The sequence below is a fragment of the Quercus lobata genome, chromosome 6 (genome assembly GCF_001633185.2).
Source record: "Quercus lobata isolate SW786 chromosome 6, ValleyOak3.0 Primary Assembly, whole genome shotgun sequence".
Lineage (NCBI taxonomy): Eukaryota > Viridiplantae > Streptophyta > Magnoliopsida > Fagales > Fagaceae > Quercus > Quercus lobata.
Genome location: NC_044909.1, coordinates 52,828,322 through 52,845,441, shown reverse-complemented (window position 1 = coordinate 52,845,441; position 17,120 = coordinate 52,828,322). Strand labels below are relative to the sequence as shown.

The following is a 17,120-nucleotide window of genomic DNA, read 5'->3' as shown; positions in this document are numbered from 1 at the left end:
TCAAATCCAGGAAAAAATAATAATAATTTAACAATACAATAATGTAGTAACTCAAACTATCAACTTTTACTGAACACATTACAAGCATGGGAGCTTTCATCTTTCACTAACAAAATTAGCAACAACGATGTCCACAAGGAAAATCAATTATACAAATAAAAGAATAATAATGACAAGAAGACAAATAGAATACAACAATTGCTTAAATTATATCCCAAAAACTTACAGATATAACCAACCAGGAATTCGTAGCTACACTTAACTACAAAATCGTGTGAATGAATAAATATTAGTTAGCAGAAAGATTAAAATTTCACACAAAATTGGAATCAGTCAGACCCAGAATCAACGAGGCTTGTGCAGACGAGGACGGTTGCAGAAAATCCTGCCATTGGCCCTCACAAATGCCGCTAAAGCTACACTCAAGCCTGCCCACATAAACGAAAAGAAAAAGTGCCGAAGATCGTATTGACCTGTGGAAAAGAAAAATGAAACATCATTATCCAAAAAACAAAATTTTCCCACGTTAGCAAAAATAATGTCTTTTAGACTTGCAACTCCAACAAAGGATGCTCTATATGGTTCTTTACAAGGCCCCTCAAGTGAAGAGTAGCAAAGAAAAATACTTTAAATTAATGCATCTGTTTATTCTGAAGTTAGCTACTATTTCTTCTTGTTAAACAAGCAATACTCCACTGACCTTGCCCCAATGACATAGTTGCGAAAAAGAACCCAGTCAAAACCAGTGATAAAGCCAGTGGAAAGGACTGCAAAAAGAAATAATCCCAGGTTAGAGTTTGAGATATGAAGATAATTACAAGAAATATCTAGAAATCGATAACAAAAATATAAAATTGTTGCTGAGGAAACCAGTTGGATAAATCTCCGCATCCACTAAAGTCCTAAGAACTGTTTCAAAATGAGCAACAGCGAAATCGAGTATACATCCCAATGTGAAATAAAGAACAGAAAGGATGCAGTTAAAGGAATAGTTACAAGAAAATAAATATTTTGAAATAAATTAGGTAGATATTTTATTTTTGTTGAGAAAACTAGTTGGAAACATCCTCCACAAAAACTACAAATTCAAGAACTGATGTATTTAGACTCAGTGGAGAATGAAATGAGATGCACATCCAAGCGTATAAGCAAGCTTTACTAAAAATGTACTAAAATTTGTGGCCTTAAAAAAAAATTATTGGCATTTGGCTTGTACTCACAGCTACAGCCTCAAGGCCTCCTCCTTTTTGAGATGGGGTAGTCATATCTCGGCTGACAGAAACAATATAATGCCCTTGAAGGAGATCAATTGCGTCCTTCAGATGTTCAAAAACAAGAGAACAGAAAGTCAGTTTAGTTTCTGATAATGTTGCAGAAAGAAATCACAATCTCTTCACATAAAGGATGTACAATGTGACCATACATAGCTTGACAAAAAATGAGATCTTGCAAGAATTACAAGGAAAATTATCAAATGAAAAGGACTGCACAAAACAAAGCAAATAACCGCTTCAACTCTTACATATCGAATTATGTAAATGCACATAGAAACAAAGCATGCTATAAGAAATGAAAATCATTCAACCGATCAGCACATAGTTCAAGTGTTCAACAAAGTCTCAATGCAAAAGATAGCAACAGACCACCAAATTTCTGGGGTCAAGTTATTTTGTTTGTTGCCAGGGGTTTTTTTTGTGTGTGTGTTGTGGGGGGGTGGAGGTTCAGAAAGAAGTGGATACATATTGATAACAAACATAAAAAGTTTGATGATAGCCTACAATTTCTAAAACTCCATTTGAGTATCTATAATTTGAACGAAGAAAGAAACATACTAACCTGTTTTGTTCCATCACAAAAGTTATTCAAATAATAGCGTGCAAGGGCATTCCATCCATCCTTAAGGATCCCTTGGATTGTCCGCTGGCCATATCTATAATCCAACCAAACAGAACCAATTTATTGTACAGGGGAAAAAAAGTTCCACGCTATACATTAGTGCCATTATCCTTGTATTCATATAGATATCATCATCTTTATGATGACAGTAGGGCATGTGGTTTTAGTCAGAATGATGTATCCAAGGAAATTATTCAACCAAAAGTATGAAATATTGCAAAGGTGCAAAACATAAAAGAAGAAATACTTACATCAAAATGCTCCATTCAAATGAAATACAGCAATTAAAGGCTTGCCATTTCATACACATTTGCAGATAAACTCATATTCAACTTATAAAATCAAAATTTATCCACCTTCCAGTCAGAAAATACTAGAAAGACTTTTTCATCCATGAGCTTCAATAAACCAACAATGGAAGAGCACATAGACATGAATGTAAAAATAAGTTTTAGAGTAGATCCATGGAAAAGTACCTGACAAAATCTCCTTTCAAAGCACCAGTGCCAGAATATTGAAGGCTTATGTCATCCCCATGATTAGCCCACACTGAAGATACAAAAACAGGAATAAGTAAAATCCAGACTTCACATAGTAGGAGAACCATGGAAAATATGATTAGGAAAGTAGAAAATAACCACAAGTAATACGAAAGCAAACATCATACTATGCGACAGAAAAATTAAAGTACTCACAGACTTTAAAGCTATCATCAAACTTTGGATGTGAGCTGATAGTTTCTTCAGCACCAAAAACACCAAGCCTTCTAAGTTGGAACTCCAACATTTTCCGGCCTATCATGCTCTGCAACCATATCTTAGAACATTTACTCTTGTATAATTAATTAGAAAATTAATGGTTAACAAAGAAAACCACAGGATAGTTTTTTTTTCCGTCATATTCAAAACTTGAAAGATAAGCAGTAGAATGACAACTAGAAAAACCCAAGGATAAGGGAAGTGCATGCCTCACCTGCAATTTGAAAAATTTAAAGTAGAAAAAGACACAATACACTGATGATGACCTACAAATTTTTTTCCTAAATTTCAAGAACATTATTCTGGGATAAAGATTAGAGTTTTAATTACTAATTTCTTAGATCTCCCTTTGCAGTAAACAGAAGTCATAGTCTACATATGCAAATTTCAGCAGAGGCATAATTGTATGAGCTGTTAAGCTGTTTTCTATGTGATTGATGTTAACCTACCTGGGTAACATTCGTACGGTCTAAGCAATCAATACAATTTGTCCGCACAACTCCAAGTTGCTCCTTCATTTTCTCACCCTTTTCATTCAACAAAAGGTACCTTAAAATTGAAAACAAGCAAGCAACTCAGGAAATTAATTACACACTTATTTGGACCACGTGTTGGGCACATAAACTGAGTCATGGAAAATGCTTCTTCTTCACGTATTTTCATGAGAGAATCTAGTAGATAACTGAAAAAGCATATCTCAAAAAAACAACCCGTGAAAGCATGACATGTCAATTGTTATTGTGCTGTAGTGTTTTTAGTCATTGCAACTCTAAAAACACACAAAAAGGAAGATAACAAAGCACAAATGATTAATGTTAACATCAGTATGTCAACTACACATTTTACATAACAAGGACACTCCAGTTTATGAGTCCTTATAATTGAACCAAATGCCTCATATCTCTGCCATGAAGCAACATAAATGTATAGATCTAAAAAGACCAAGTTATGTATATATTACCATAGGAAGGAAACCATACCCATTTCTCTCAATGAAATCTGAAATTTGCTCATAAAGGATTGAGAGGCGCTCAAAATGAACATGCCCGCAAATATGATGAAAATCGAAGTGCAGATATCTACAATGTTGAGTAGGTCTCAGCATGAGATCAAACAAAATAATATATACATCAAATACACAGTTTTATATTTTTCTAATGTTAGTATCAAGAATTTTTACCTTACATCATCACTAACAACATGCTGCATTGCACCCGCATATTTTTCACTTAAGCGTCCTTCACCTCCATGCTGAAAAGTGACAAAGGTAGCATAAGAATAAATAGCTTAAATAGTTACACTCCTACACATACACAAATTTACAAATGGGGAAATTTTTGTACCTTGTTGACAAGATCAACAGCAAAAACAGCCCCATATTTTTTTCTTAAATCCAGAAAATGTCGCTCAACTACTCGGGGCTGTATACAGTACAGCATAGTCAAAAACAAGTAGAAAGCATTCATTTGCAATCTAACAATGCCATAAATGAACAAATAATACAACACTCACAGCTTCCTCAAGTTTAACAATTTGAAACTTCGGCTTATATGTCAAATCTACAATTTGCTCCCAAAGCAATGGAATTGACCCCCGAACCTGTTAAAGGCAATATAAGGGCATATAAGACTAGACAACTCAGATAACAAGCAAGCATAATACACTACCGATTCTGCTAAAATACTTTCAACCATTTACTTATAAAAAGATATCCTAAATATTCATTCTATCAGATTAATGGTAAGCATTCCCACACACCCTGATTTTGGCTGTTTAAACGTTGATGTTCATTATAAACCACTAAATGACATAAAGCCCTCTTTCTCCAAAAATCTGAGAGGACTAGAGTTTACTCTCATGGTCACAAGAACCAGACAAAAATTTGGGTGAGTTCCAGCTCTATTCTGAGCACCTTTAAGTAAAGATATCCTTATTTTCATGGTCCAAACTCATGCCATCCACTACAGTGGCAATAATGTGTCATAGGAGAAATTTTAAAAGGTGATCATTTCATATCAAGGAAGGGGGTAATCACAATATCTCGTGATGAGTGTTAACTTCAAATCAGCTTAAATTTACATTATCTAAGCATTTTCATTCCACTGGGAAATAGTCAGGGCTCAATGCTTATTCCAAAAGCACATAAGCTATTACATTTGAAAGCGGGGAAACAAATTCAAGCATCTCTTTTCACTCTGCTTCTTTCACAATCTGAAAGTGAAGAAACTAAATGTTTTTCAAAACCTTGTAGAGATCACCAAGACAATGTTAAAAGGAAACAAATTCAACCAACTGCTTGTAAAGACAGTAACTGGTAATTTTGGAGGGATTCAGTTCTTAATACATATCGAGAATGCAGCATCCCTCAATTTATTGGCAAATTACTAATATCTTTTTCACATTGATTGTCAAATGTACATCTTGAATGTGTTACTTCTTTTTTATGGTCTTAAAAATTTTGTTCTGTACTATCTAATATAATGATTTTAGAAAATAATAATTATACTGCCTACCATACTATGCCACAAGATCCACTCTAACATTCACAAAATATGATATCCACAGTGCTTTTGTCAAGTATCATTTACCCTTTATGTTTAGCATTTAGGATTTAGGACTGTATATTTGTAATGATATTTGTATAAACAAAAAATAACTAAAAAGTATATAAAACATTACCTGAACAAATGATGCTGTAAATCCATTAAATTGCATAATTTGCTCGGATTCCACAAAATTAGCAACATACCCATCGGAATCAGCTCCTCTTCTCCACATCCGAGTGCCTTGTAAGGAATGCAACTATTATTTATTATACTAGCAAGAGGATATAAGGCCAATACTTAATGCCACTTTGAAAGAGGAAACGGTATAATGCATTTTACTGTGCATTGATGAGAATATGGCTAGGTGCTCCTGAAACTTCATTAGCACGTGGTCACTTTTTAATCATGCTATCAGTCAGCAAGCATGTGTTAAGTTGTTAGCACTCAGCACGTAAATTTTTCTCATTAGAGACCTCTTTGGATAGTAGATCATTTCATATGGCATCAAAGCATATGTCAAGATTGGAAGCATCTGTCTCACAAATTGTTTGTGATGGATCTTTTTATAGTTTCTACTATGATGGAAATTTGGTCATTGCCCATGTAATGTTCTTCAAAATGTTCAGTGTCAAATTAAGTGCATGGATACAAAATTGTAAAATGCATTAAACATGCCCCTCTCTTGTCAAAAATGGTTAGTTACTGATACAATTGCTAGATTGGCATTGATTTAGAAATGACCTATTTTTGGATAAGTAAATTACAAATGATATTAAAATTAAAGCTTTACAAATGATCCAACAATCAAAACCTCTTGATGTATATTAGACCCTATCAGACCCTCACATATATTTTATCCCAGTTCCTATTAGAATTAATATGATTCTCTATCAGTTAGTTGCAGCAAATGGTGCATCACGAGGGAAAGGAATGCAAGGAACCTTGAAGGGTGTGAGAGGTGGAACCTCACCAGGGCAGAAGCCCTTTGGACCCAACCCTGGGGAGTAAACCAGGGTGCATCCTAGTGTTTTCTAATAAAACTAATTACTTATCAAAAAGTTAGTTGCTGCAAGTGAATAGTATTGGTATAATGGTGAAAAAATTAATAATTCATGCAGATAAACTTATTAAATCAGTAGGAATTACTAATTTCCTGGAGTTCTTCTGTATAGAATATAGTACTGAACTAGTCTTTGTGAAAACAGTAATGATAACCATAAATGAACAGACCAAGATACATATTAACAAAATAAAAAGGTAATACAGGCTTTGAATACCATTTCTCCTTGTACATCTCCTCGCAACCAGAGTAACATCAATAACATCTTTCCCAATGGCTGCTTGAAAGTTATTAAAGCTTGATGAACAGTTAAGGAAAAACTTGAAATAAAAAGAATCAACCAGCATTTATATAAGCCACTAAACTATAAATATACACTCTCATGTGACACAATCAAAAAACTGAATCCAACAATGAGAAAAGGATATTCCCTTGGACAACAGGTAGTATGTACGGATCAAGCTGTGCATAGGGAACCATATAAATGTTAGCAGTTAGTAAAGTATACATGTAAAAGGACTGACAACAACTTTGGCATCAACCTGACCTTGTTATCTATGAGCACTTCCAACATATAGTTGTTCCATAGAAATCGAGGTTCTGCCTGTAGCAAAAAAATTAGTGACATTAGCAAAATCCCCATTTACTGGAAATCTAAAATTACAAAGAAACAGCAATGAAGCTTGAACAGAATGATGACAGAGATTGAAAATCATCATTCAGACAAAATTGTAGGCAGAACCTACATAAGAAATCTACCTTCTAACTTCAGACCCAGCATATACTAATATCTTAAAGAAAAAATCAAAAAACAAAAGAAAAGCAACTACTTCTAAGATCAAGGCTTACTTGTCTCCAAAGAGGAAGCAATTTTGACTCATCACCCAGATCATTTAATCGCTGTGCACTGCAGCACCCCCAAAAAATATCATATTTTGTGTGAAGGCCATCATTTGCATCAGATGTGAACATAAATAAAATTTAGTGTCTCCGTCAGTTACAAGTACAATATTCTGTGTTGTAAGATTAATCCCCTTCTAGATAATTACATCTTGATTTGGTTTAAGCGTGAATAAATCTAAGAATTGACCTTATGTGCAAAGGCCAAATAAAGAAGTATTAAAATACTTTCTTTTTTGGAAGGGGAGGGGGGCCAGCTCTTTGTTGCCGATCCACTTTAGGTAAGAACATTTGTTTGTTTCCCAGACACAATTAAGAATGGACAAATGCCACGAAAGCGGAAAAAAATGCTGACCTCAGTGTTAAATTGGTTTCGTATGAGAAGTACAGACCAGAAGTCTTCTCTGCAATATTTAGCAGCCCAGAAAACTCAGTCTCCATCTTTTTCTGCGAGGAAGTTCATATAACAATTACAGAATTGAAATCAAATTCCATCCATATAAGACAAATAAACATTAAGGCAATAACTTACCTGCTCTGCAGTGGAATTTTCAAGAGAATGATTACAGGGAAAAATCTTCAGGGATGAAACTTTAAAGATAGGATGCCCCAAGTAAGATCCAACACATTCACGCTTGGTTATAACTATTAAATACGAACCTAAAAGCATAGAAGAATATTAAAAAATCAATATAATCAAACAAGCTGCAACTCCAGTGCAATAATTATATTAGAATAAGAAACTAGATGCATATACATTTGATTTAATCTTTCCTTCCTCTGTTTTAGGTTCTATTTACTCCACTGGTCTTACATGGCACCACAATTCTGCCAATCAAATGTGTCATATCCCCAACATTCAGGAATCATGTTTCAATGTGCCTTTATGCATTTTTTGGGTTCATCCGTCTCTTATTACCAAAAATTTATGCACACTGTAATATGCAATTAATCTTCCCAGCCATGAATTACTACCCAACTACCATTTTCAAGAATTAAAAATGAAATAAAACCATATATCAACATCAATTAACAATCAATGAACAGAAAACAACTACTGAGAACATAAATAGCCATCAAGCATCATTTAGTGTATAGCACATTTTGGTGAGATAAAAACAAACTGGGTTTGACTTAAGCTGTACCTAAGAAAATAAGCTGGCTTAATTTATAAATTAAGCTGTAACAAATGGCACCAATGCTCTATAAGCCACTATAGTTAATGTACGATATCTTAAATTGAAAAGGGACAAAAATCTTATGCAAGCAACTAATTAGGGAAAAATGAATTTAAAGTAGTAAGTCAAGGTTCTCTATCCTAAAACACACAAGAACATGTTTTGAGCGTTTGAAAAGATATTTTACCTGCCAAGAGCTTTAGCATCCCAACAACACCAAAAATTGGCCGAACTTTAGGAACAGAGCTGGATTCTGGAAGCTCATCTGTAGGGTGATCAAAGAAAGACCCATCAACTAAAATATTCACCATTAACACTCTAAAAAACACACAACTAACAGAAATAGAAACTGAGAAATACTAACAATAAGTCTAGAGGCACAAAATTTTTCACTAACTGTTGGCATCTATAATAAAAGGGACAAAGTTTAGCTCCAAATTTGTTTAGACCCATCTCCTCCAGCCCACTACATGGTAATTTATAAGACTATCCATGCGTATATTTACGCAAGTTCATGACTCGTTAAAAATGTCATGTGACTAAAACTACACATAGAATGGTCTCTTCAATCATCACATGGGCCCACTACTAACAGCACTTTTTCCTAATAAAAGCAATGTTAGTAGTAGGCCATGTGAAAGTGATAACTCCAATCATAATTCGCTGTCAAAACAAGTTGTGAAAAATAATCGAGTCCCTAACATTACTCGAACATCAATAACAATCATTATAAACTCACCAATCAGACTCATTGAGCCGTCCTTCCGACTGATGACCAAGGAGGAACCACAAGAGCCATCAGTGGGCTCAACAATATACTGATCCGGAAACTCCCATAGACGCAGACGCGAATATAGCTTTTTACTAGAATCAGCCCTCTCCATCATTATTGAAACCTAAATCCACTTCCAAACAACAACAACAACAACAACAAAAATTCAATTGCATAGCCAATTAAATAAATTCAAATTTCCTCTCACCTACACAATAGAAACTGTTTTTTTTTTTTTTTTTTCATTTCATTTCAACAAATTCAATTTCATCTCTGATTTCTGATTGGTAGCCAAGAAATGTTTGAACTTCACTAACAAACAACAATAACAAAATTCAAATGAATTGCTAATTGAATAAATTCAAATTTTCTCGGAGCTCCTAATAACTAACAATCAAATTCAATTCATCTCTGATTTCCTGCTTGGCAGCCAAGAAATCTTATACAATTCCGATAAAATACATTATCAGCAGCCAAATAAAGCCTTAATTACGAAGAACAGAGAGTGTTGGATACGATACCTGAACGACTAAACCGATCGGAGATCGCACGTGAAAACTTAAACTACTTTCCGTAAAAGGAAAAAAACAGAAAAATTCACGCAACAATCAAACTAAAAACAGAAAAATGAAAAAAAAAAAAAAAAAGTTTTTAATAACCACAATGGTATATGAGTATTCAATTTGTTTATATAGAAGAGGAATTTTCAAGATTGGGAACACAATTTTTAAAAAGAAAAAAAGAGTAAAGCAGGTATTAAGACATGTTCATAGTATAAATAATGAGAGAATTAAAATTAAGGTTAAAAGGGTGAACCTGTACGGCCAAGGGAGTCCTTGGAATCGAGAGAAACACCGGAGGATGCTAAGCTTACGACGTCGTCGAGATCATCGTATCTAGCGGCCTGAGATAGTGAAAGTTATTTTGATTGGATCCAAATCGAGATTTGGAAAATGAATGTAAGGAAAAAGGATTTAGTTTTCGCGGAAATTGGATTTCGCTAGTAATTTTTTCAATCAGAGCAAGCGCGAATTTAGGCTAAAGTGGTGCTGGGCCCAGCCCAAGCCCAACGAATTTTACTGCTTTCTCGCTCGCACCTGAAGAATCTGTTTTTGTTACACGTGGCATGTTTTTATTCGTTAATGGGGGTTTGTGGGTCCCAATGCATAGTCAATGGGAGATTGTCTTTTTGAAGAATCTCGACCGTTGGATCGTAATACCTCCTGTTCAACTTTGACAGCTCGGATAGTACTGGCACTTATTATGCCCAAAAAGGAAAATACAGAAAGGCAGAAATTGCATGCTATTAATTACTTAAAAGTAGTCAAAAAAAAAAATTAAATTGGTAACTTTGCCATAAAATATATATATATAAAAAAAAAAAAAAAATCGTCTGCCAAATATATTTAATTCCTATTGGTTGTAAGTTCATTTTTAAAATTAATCAAGATTGGTAACTTCATTATGTGTGGTTCTTTTAATGTTAAAAATTAAAAATAGAATACCCTGGATTTTTAAAAATATTAATGAAGAATGATAACTTTGCCATAAAAGAGAAAAAATCAAGTTATAAACCAAATAAATATAGTATTATTTGGGTTAGGAATTAAACATACAAGGCTTACACCTAATTATTTCCTTTTCCATAATTACTTAGCCAAAAATGTAAAATTATTATGGAATGTGACAAAACTGTGGTTTACAAATAGCAAGTTGTGGTTTACAAATAGCTGTGGGTATTGAACCCCTAATCTATTATTCAACAATCAAAAACTTTATCAATTGAACTAATTGAAACTTTTTTTTTTTTTTTTACTTGAAGATATATAGAAGCTAGGTGTAGTTCTCAAAATGCCAAAACTAAGCATTCACATATTGAATAAATTTATTAATCATTTTTATCTTGTGTTTATAACACATTAATTTGAAAATATAATATTCGTTATCAATTTGTACCGTTATATCATTAATGTTATAAATTTTGTAATAGATTTAGCATACTACAAAAAATCTGGACCTATATGGCTCCTAAAAATGCCACTATAGGCTCATTTGGGCTATAGCGGTGTTTTCTATAGTGGCGGTTACAAACCAAGTCAAATGCATTATAAGGTTTGCAGTTAACAAATAAAAATCCTAGTTGATTATTAAACAACACCATTGATTTTTAAAATTAATGAAAACTCATAACTTTCCCAAAACTAAGAGTAATAGGTAATCAACCAAATAGCATTACTATCAGTTGTAATGAGAACCGCTGCCCACAAACACTAAACTACGTGTTCTTCTACTAAGAAAAATACTAAAATTACTATATATTTGATTACTTATATTTATAACTTGAAATTATAACAATCATAGAATTAATTTGACATCAACACAGATAAAAATAAATTTCTTATTTGGTTTTACACATCAGTTTTTATGATCAATATTCTTTATAAAATATAGTATTGTTAATGAATATTAATATAGTAAAATTTGTAATTGCCCTTAAGATCTTGATTTTAATAAGTAGGTCAAATTTAATGCATTATGGGCTCCACAACTAAAACTTGGACAAGTATTAGTTTTTCTTTTAATCCTCCTCGACTATCAAACACCATCGTTGATATCTAAAATTAATGAAAAATTGAAAATATGTGATTTGATTAAAATTGTAATCAATCAAATATATCACTACTATTGGTTGTAACGAGGAGAACTGGCCACAAATATCTGTTATCAATTTATATCAATATTTGTTATATAGTAAAGTTTGTATAGCCAACATCATTGTTTTAATAAACAAACCACATCGAAATCATTAAGATCCACTATTAAAACTAAGATAAAATATAAATTTTTTTCAAATTTGTGTCTATGTGACAACCAATTATGGTAGGTTAGGCAATAAATAGAAATCCTCGTCAACTATCAAACATCACTATTGATTTTTAAATTAATAAAAAATTATAAATTTTTCAAAAAAGAGGAAAAAAAAAAAAAAGGTAATCAACCAAATATAACATTTTTATTGGTTGTAATGAGAACTACAACCCATAAACAATAATTTTATGTGTTATTCTAATAAGGAAAGTACTTCAGTTGCTACTAAATTTATCACAAGATATATACAAATTGATATGGTAACAATGAAATTAGTACAATATCAACCACCTGTTAACTTTTTTTTTTTTTGGTATTGTGTTTAACTTAACACATCAATTTGTATGGCTAATATTTGTTATCAGTTTGTATTGTTAATATCTGCTATCGGTTTTTGTCCTTGATATTCATTGATGTAATAAAATTTGTAATTTTTTAACATCATTGTTTTAAAATTTTAATAAATAGACCACGTTGAATCTATAAATATTTTATTTTAATTCATGCAACATAAAAAATATGCATGCATGTCCACTTTTGATAAAGTGAGCACACCAAAAACTCAATTAAAAGAAGAGTAATTCTAATGTCACATCCAATTACACAACTTTATCCACAACTCGTCCATGTGGCGAGTTGTGGTTGGTGAAGGGGTGTGGCAAGTTATGGTTGGTGGGCGAGTTATGGACCCACCATCACCCTTCCACCAATCACAACTCGCCACATGAAAGAATTGTGGGCAAAGTTGTGTAATTGGATGTGGCACTAGAATTTTTCTTAAAAGAAACACGTAAAAAAAAAAAAACAAATACAAACAAACAAACAAACAAGCAACATAAACATTATGCGTGCATGATCCATTTTAACAAAGTGAGCACGCTAAAAACTCAATTAAAAGAAGCACTAAAAAAATAATAATAATAATAATAACACTTCTTATTTCTCATGCTCTAAACCATTTTCTTCATCTCTTCTCTGCAGGCATGTTGAGATCCAAAACAACACTTCTCATTTCCCATCGTCTGAAGAACTGTCATCATCCTTCTCTTTTGCAGGCTTGTTGAGATCCAAAACAGGAGCAGTACTAGGACTTTTCTCTTGTGGTTGGTTCAAATCAATCCCCAGTCCTCTCCCGAGTGATGAAGAGGAAGCCTCACTGATGGCAATTACACCCTCATTTTTGTCACTTTCATTCAATCTCTGTAACACACCTTGAGCCACATTAAGAAGAGTCGTAGCGATTTCCTCTTGAGCTTGAGGACCTATGTTAGGATCTATATTAGGCATGCTTGCTTTTTGGTCTATATCTCGTAAAGGGTCCCATATTCCAGTTGGGGGAGGAAACACCCCCCTCCAATCACGCCCAGGATGAGATCTCATGTGTCCAAATACAGCCTTCCACGAGCCAAACTGCTTGCTACATACAATACAAACTGGATCGCGTAGTGTTGGAGGATCCACCAACTCCACCTTCCTCTTAGGTTTGTTTACACCACTACTTATTGCACCCAACTCGTCTCCATGGCCTCCTTGCTTCTTAGAAGAACCTTCTTGGGGCTCTATAACAATATCATCAGCATCACCACCCTCATGATCACCAGTTTCTTGAGCCATAAAAGGTGTAACAGAAGATGAGTCTCGTTCAATCTCAACATTAGTCCCTGTGACATTTTCAGCCTCTTGCATGGTGGTGTCATCACTAGCATTTTGAGGCCTATCATGATGGTCTTGTTGGTCATCAGAGAAGGGCTTGTCGGATGAGGAGTCTTTAGAGTTACTCATGGTGATGAGAAACAAGAAGAAAGAAATTAAAACTGTGAGATAAATTGTCTCATATGAGACTTCTCAAGGGGGAGTGTTGGAATTTATATGCACACACAAGTACATAAAGGAAATTAGGAGGAATACCAAGAATGACTTAATTTTATTGCATTAATAATGGGCATTTGCGTTCTCTGATACTCTCATACATAGTTCATTATTTATATACACAAATCATGCTATATATTATTATAATCATATATATTCAATGTATTTTACCTAAAATATTTTTAAACTATGTATGTTTGGTTAAACTTGTTTTTCATCTTAAGATGGAATGTACAAATTTTTAACACATCACATTTTTTTAAGTAAATTTGTATTTTTACAAATAAACAAAATAAGCTAATGAAAATAAGCTCATACAAACTTTTAATTTATGGAACTAATATTGTTGAGTGAGTTGGTAAAAGTATTAGCAATTTGATCTTATTACTTCAAAAACTTACACTGCACCTCCTTATTTTGTAAATCATTCACTAAGAAAGTAATGTCTTGTATTTATGTGCTTAGAGCAATAATGGATCATAGGTTTCTTTGCCAATCTAAGTGCTAAGTTGTAATCAATGAAAATAAATGTAGCTTCCTTTTATGTGAGGAGCATATTCTTCATAAAGTTCTTAACAATATTGCATGACAAGAACATTATATAGCTACTACATTCTTAGATTCACAATTAGAAAGCAAAATAATGGACTATTTATATATCCACTTAAGATGAGAGACAAACTATTGGGAAAAAAAGTTTAAAACAAAAATTATCATGTCTCATCATCGGAAGCACTTTCTTTATCATTATCTAATACAAGCATGTTAGTGCATTTTTATTGGTTTGGCCAAAATTTTCTCTTTATTTTATAATTATAACCTTCTTTTTTGTATTTTATCTAACCATTTTTCAAAACACTCACATCTACTAATTCTCTTTTTTTTTTACTCTATCTCATTAACTTCATTATTTTTTTATTATTTCTCTCAACTTATCTCATTCTCTCTCAATCTCTACATTCTCCCCCACAAAATGGTACAACAAAAATAAAGAGACCTAAACTTCAGTAAATCAAAAACAATGAGGGGAAAATCTAAGAATCTAAGTGCAGTGTTATTGACAACCAAACCGGCGGTTTAGTAGATGAACACATGCAAATATATAAGAACATCATTCTCAAAAAAAAAAAAAAAAATATATATATATATATATATATATATAAGAACATGTTTATAAATAAAATGAAGAACGAGGAAATGATTAAAAAAACAAGAAATTCAAAGGAAAATAAGAAGATAAAAGTGAAAAAAGAGACGAGTAGAAACTAGCTGAAATGAGGGAACGTGGTTAGACTGTGGGTGTGGGGTTGGGGCATTGGCATTGGTTAGCATGGTGGGAATGACTTTGGAGCCGACGACAAAGAGGTTAGATGACAAAGATACTGACACTTCACATTACATGCTATTTGAATCTTGTAGAGCCATTTGAGCATTAAGGACTTCAATGGCGGCTAAAAACCAAGCATTATTAGCAAAAGAAAAGTTGGGAGGGTGATTAGATGGTTTTTGGGTAAATGATTTGGTTTGTGTTTGAAGGTTTTGAAAAAAGGCAAAGGAAAAACGTTTTGGTGAGTGTGTTAGAGTGATATGTTAGGCCAATATATTGACAACAACAAGGGGGGAGTGATATGTAAGTGAAATAGAAAATTTGAGGAAGAAGAAGGGTAGCTTGGGGATCAAAGAAAAATATGTTAAATTACCTGAGCTATAATGTCATCTAAATTCGGAGAAGCACCATAGTGAAATTTTATTTTGCCTAATGGGTGCATAAGCCAATGTTGGTGTTTTACAGGCTCATTAGGCAAATTTGGGGGTTTCCACTATTTTGCATAAGCCAATGTCAATACTGTTAAGGTCCAAAATAGGAGAGGCAAAACATTGATTTTTCTTATGGTTGGTGCATATGAATCCCCCAACCTCTCTTAGGCGAAAAAAGATGGAAGAGCCACCAGTACATGTTGTAACCTCATTACTTTTGTTGTAGCGTTAGTGCCTCTCTCAATATCAGCTGCCACTGCCTCTTAGTTATCCTTAATATGCACTGAGACACATTAGGAAAATTTGTATCAATTTATTCGTATGCAATGCCCTTTTGCTTCTCCATTTAGTAATTTTAAAAGGGACTCAACTTTCAATTAAAAAATGAGCACCCATTGGCTCCTTGCAATTAACACACGGGCGGGGATCTTATTCATCCAAATGAAACCATCCACAAATTGAATTGTTTGCCATGGTGTGAGAAATACGACTTCATAGGATCAACAAATTTTATTTGAGTAACACACCCCCCCCCCCCCCCAAGATAATTAGGTCAATGATTCAAACTCAATTAACAATGTCTATCCCCAAAATTGAAGGATTTACATCGGAATCATCACTTGATTATTTATGGATAAAATCAAGAAAATAGATAAAAGTAAATCTTTTACAATAAGAAATACCTTATCACTAGAAATATAAATTTACCCTGCTTTTCCTAATTACAATTTAAAAAAATAAATTACATCACCTTATTTCCTAATTACAACTTAAGAAAAAATATATATTACATGGAAAATCAGTGACTTTAACCTTCAATCTTAAGTTGGAGGCTAAGTTACAACATGAGGGTGTGTTAAACCCCCATCCAAGATTTTCTAGGATTTAATGGCCAAATTATGTCATCGTTTAATCATACTGACAATAGCTTAACTTTGCGTATTTACATCATCATTAGCGAGCATTATGGCACTTATTTTGTGTTAATTCATGCACTTTATACTTGGAATTGGATTATTGCTTAGTGATTAATTTTGTTCTTAAAATGAGTTTTATCGGTTTTTTTTTTTTTTTTTTTTTTTTTTTTTTTTTTTTTTTTTTTTTAGCTTCCATAAATCAGCTCTATGCATGGATATGTCTTTTGAATGAGTTTGGATAAATTTTAGTAAACTTTATTAAAACCTCACAAGTTACCAAGAAAGGCACAGCCAAATCTATTTAATGGACTCAAGTTTGAAATGGAGAAAGTTATTAGATACTTCGAGAGTATACTCATTTTCTCTTACGTGGGAGTGGACCTCATGGTGAGTGAGAGCCACCCTAATGTGAGAAGAAGTGAATATACTCCTGAAGTACCCAATAATAACCCTTAACATGGACCAAGGTCTTCCTATTTAATTTGAGCCTAAAGAAGCAAGCATTTAATGGGAAATTGCATTAAATCCAAATTGGATTTGGATTTGGATTTCAGCTGCATAGGTCTTATTGTTTTGCAAGTAACTTTTGGCTTAAATA

At 33.1% G+C, this 17,120-nt stretch overlaps 2 protein-coding genes across 3 annotated transcripts; both read right to left on the bottom strand.

Moving 5' to 3' along the window:
- Nucleotides 1-176: 176 nt before the first annotated feature.
- On the bottom strand, nucleotides 177-10,141 carry LOC115995229 (phosphoinositide phosphatase SAC7-like). Of its 2 annotated transcripts, none has more exons than XM_031119712.1 (21): nucleotides 9,927-10,141; nucleotides 9,078-9,234; nucleotides 8,526-8,603; nucleotides 7,693-7,820; nucleotides 7,516-7,607; nucleotides 7,110-7,167; nucleotides 6,808-6,864; nucleotides 6,689-6,722; nucleotides 6,478-6,558; nucleotides 5,334-5,440; nucleotides 4,167-4,253; nucleotides 3,998-4,075; nucleotides 3,835-3,905; nucleotides 3,635-3,733; nucleotides 3,104-3,203; nucleotides 2,592-2,700; nucleotides 2,373-2,445; nucleotides 1,837-1,930; nucleotides 1,221-1,316; nucleotides 701-767; nucleotides 177-473 (listed from the first exon to the last, which is right to left on the bottom strand). In XM_031119712.1, exons 2-21 carry the CDS (start codon nucleotides 9,223-9,225, stop codon nucleotides 346-348), a joined length of 1,785 nt encoding a protein of 594 aa, XP_030975572.1. In that variant the 5' UTR covers nucleotides 9,226-9,234; nucleotides 9,927-10,141; the 3' UTR covers nucleotides 177-345. The 2 variants fall into 2 exon arrangements, with proteins under 2 accessions (XP_030975572.1, XP_030975571.1); XM_031119711.1 differs by having other exon boundaries at nucleotides 9,078-9,243; nucleotides 9,927-10,140.
- Nucleotides 10,142-12,986: 2,845 nt separating this feature from the next.
- On the bottom strand, nucleotides 12,987-13,760 carry LOC115950488. Its single transcript, XM_031067682.1, has one exon. The coding sequence runs from the start codon at nucleotides 13,758-13,760 to the stop codon at nucleotides 12,987-12,989; it is 774 nt and encodes a 257-aa protein (XP_030923542.1).
- Nucleotides 13,761-17,120: the final 3,360 nt, after the last annotated feature.

What these genes read in the sequence shown, in the direction of transcription:
- LOC115995229 (XM_031119712.1), bottom strand. Translation starts at nt 9,225, where the DNA reads ATGATGGAGAGGGCTGATTCTAGTAAAAAGCTATATTCGCGTCTGCGT. An exon ending in GAAACCAATTTAACACTGAG is followed by an intron (nt 7,168 to 7,515) that starts GTCAGCATTTTT and finishes GGGGTGCTGCAG; the next exon opens with TGCACAGCGATTAAATGATC. An exon ending in GTTGTTAGTGATGATGTAAG is followed by an intron (nt 3,734 to 3,834) that starts GTAAAAATTCTT and finishes TCAACATTGTAG; the next exon opens with ATATCTGCACTTCGATTTTC.
- LOC115950488 (XM_031067682.1), bottom strand. Translation starts at nt 13,760, where the DNA reads ATGAGTAACTCTAAAGACTCCTCATCCGACAAGCCCTTCTCTGATGAC.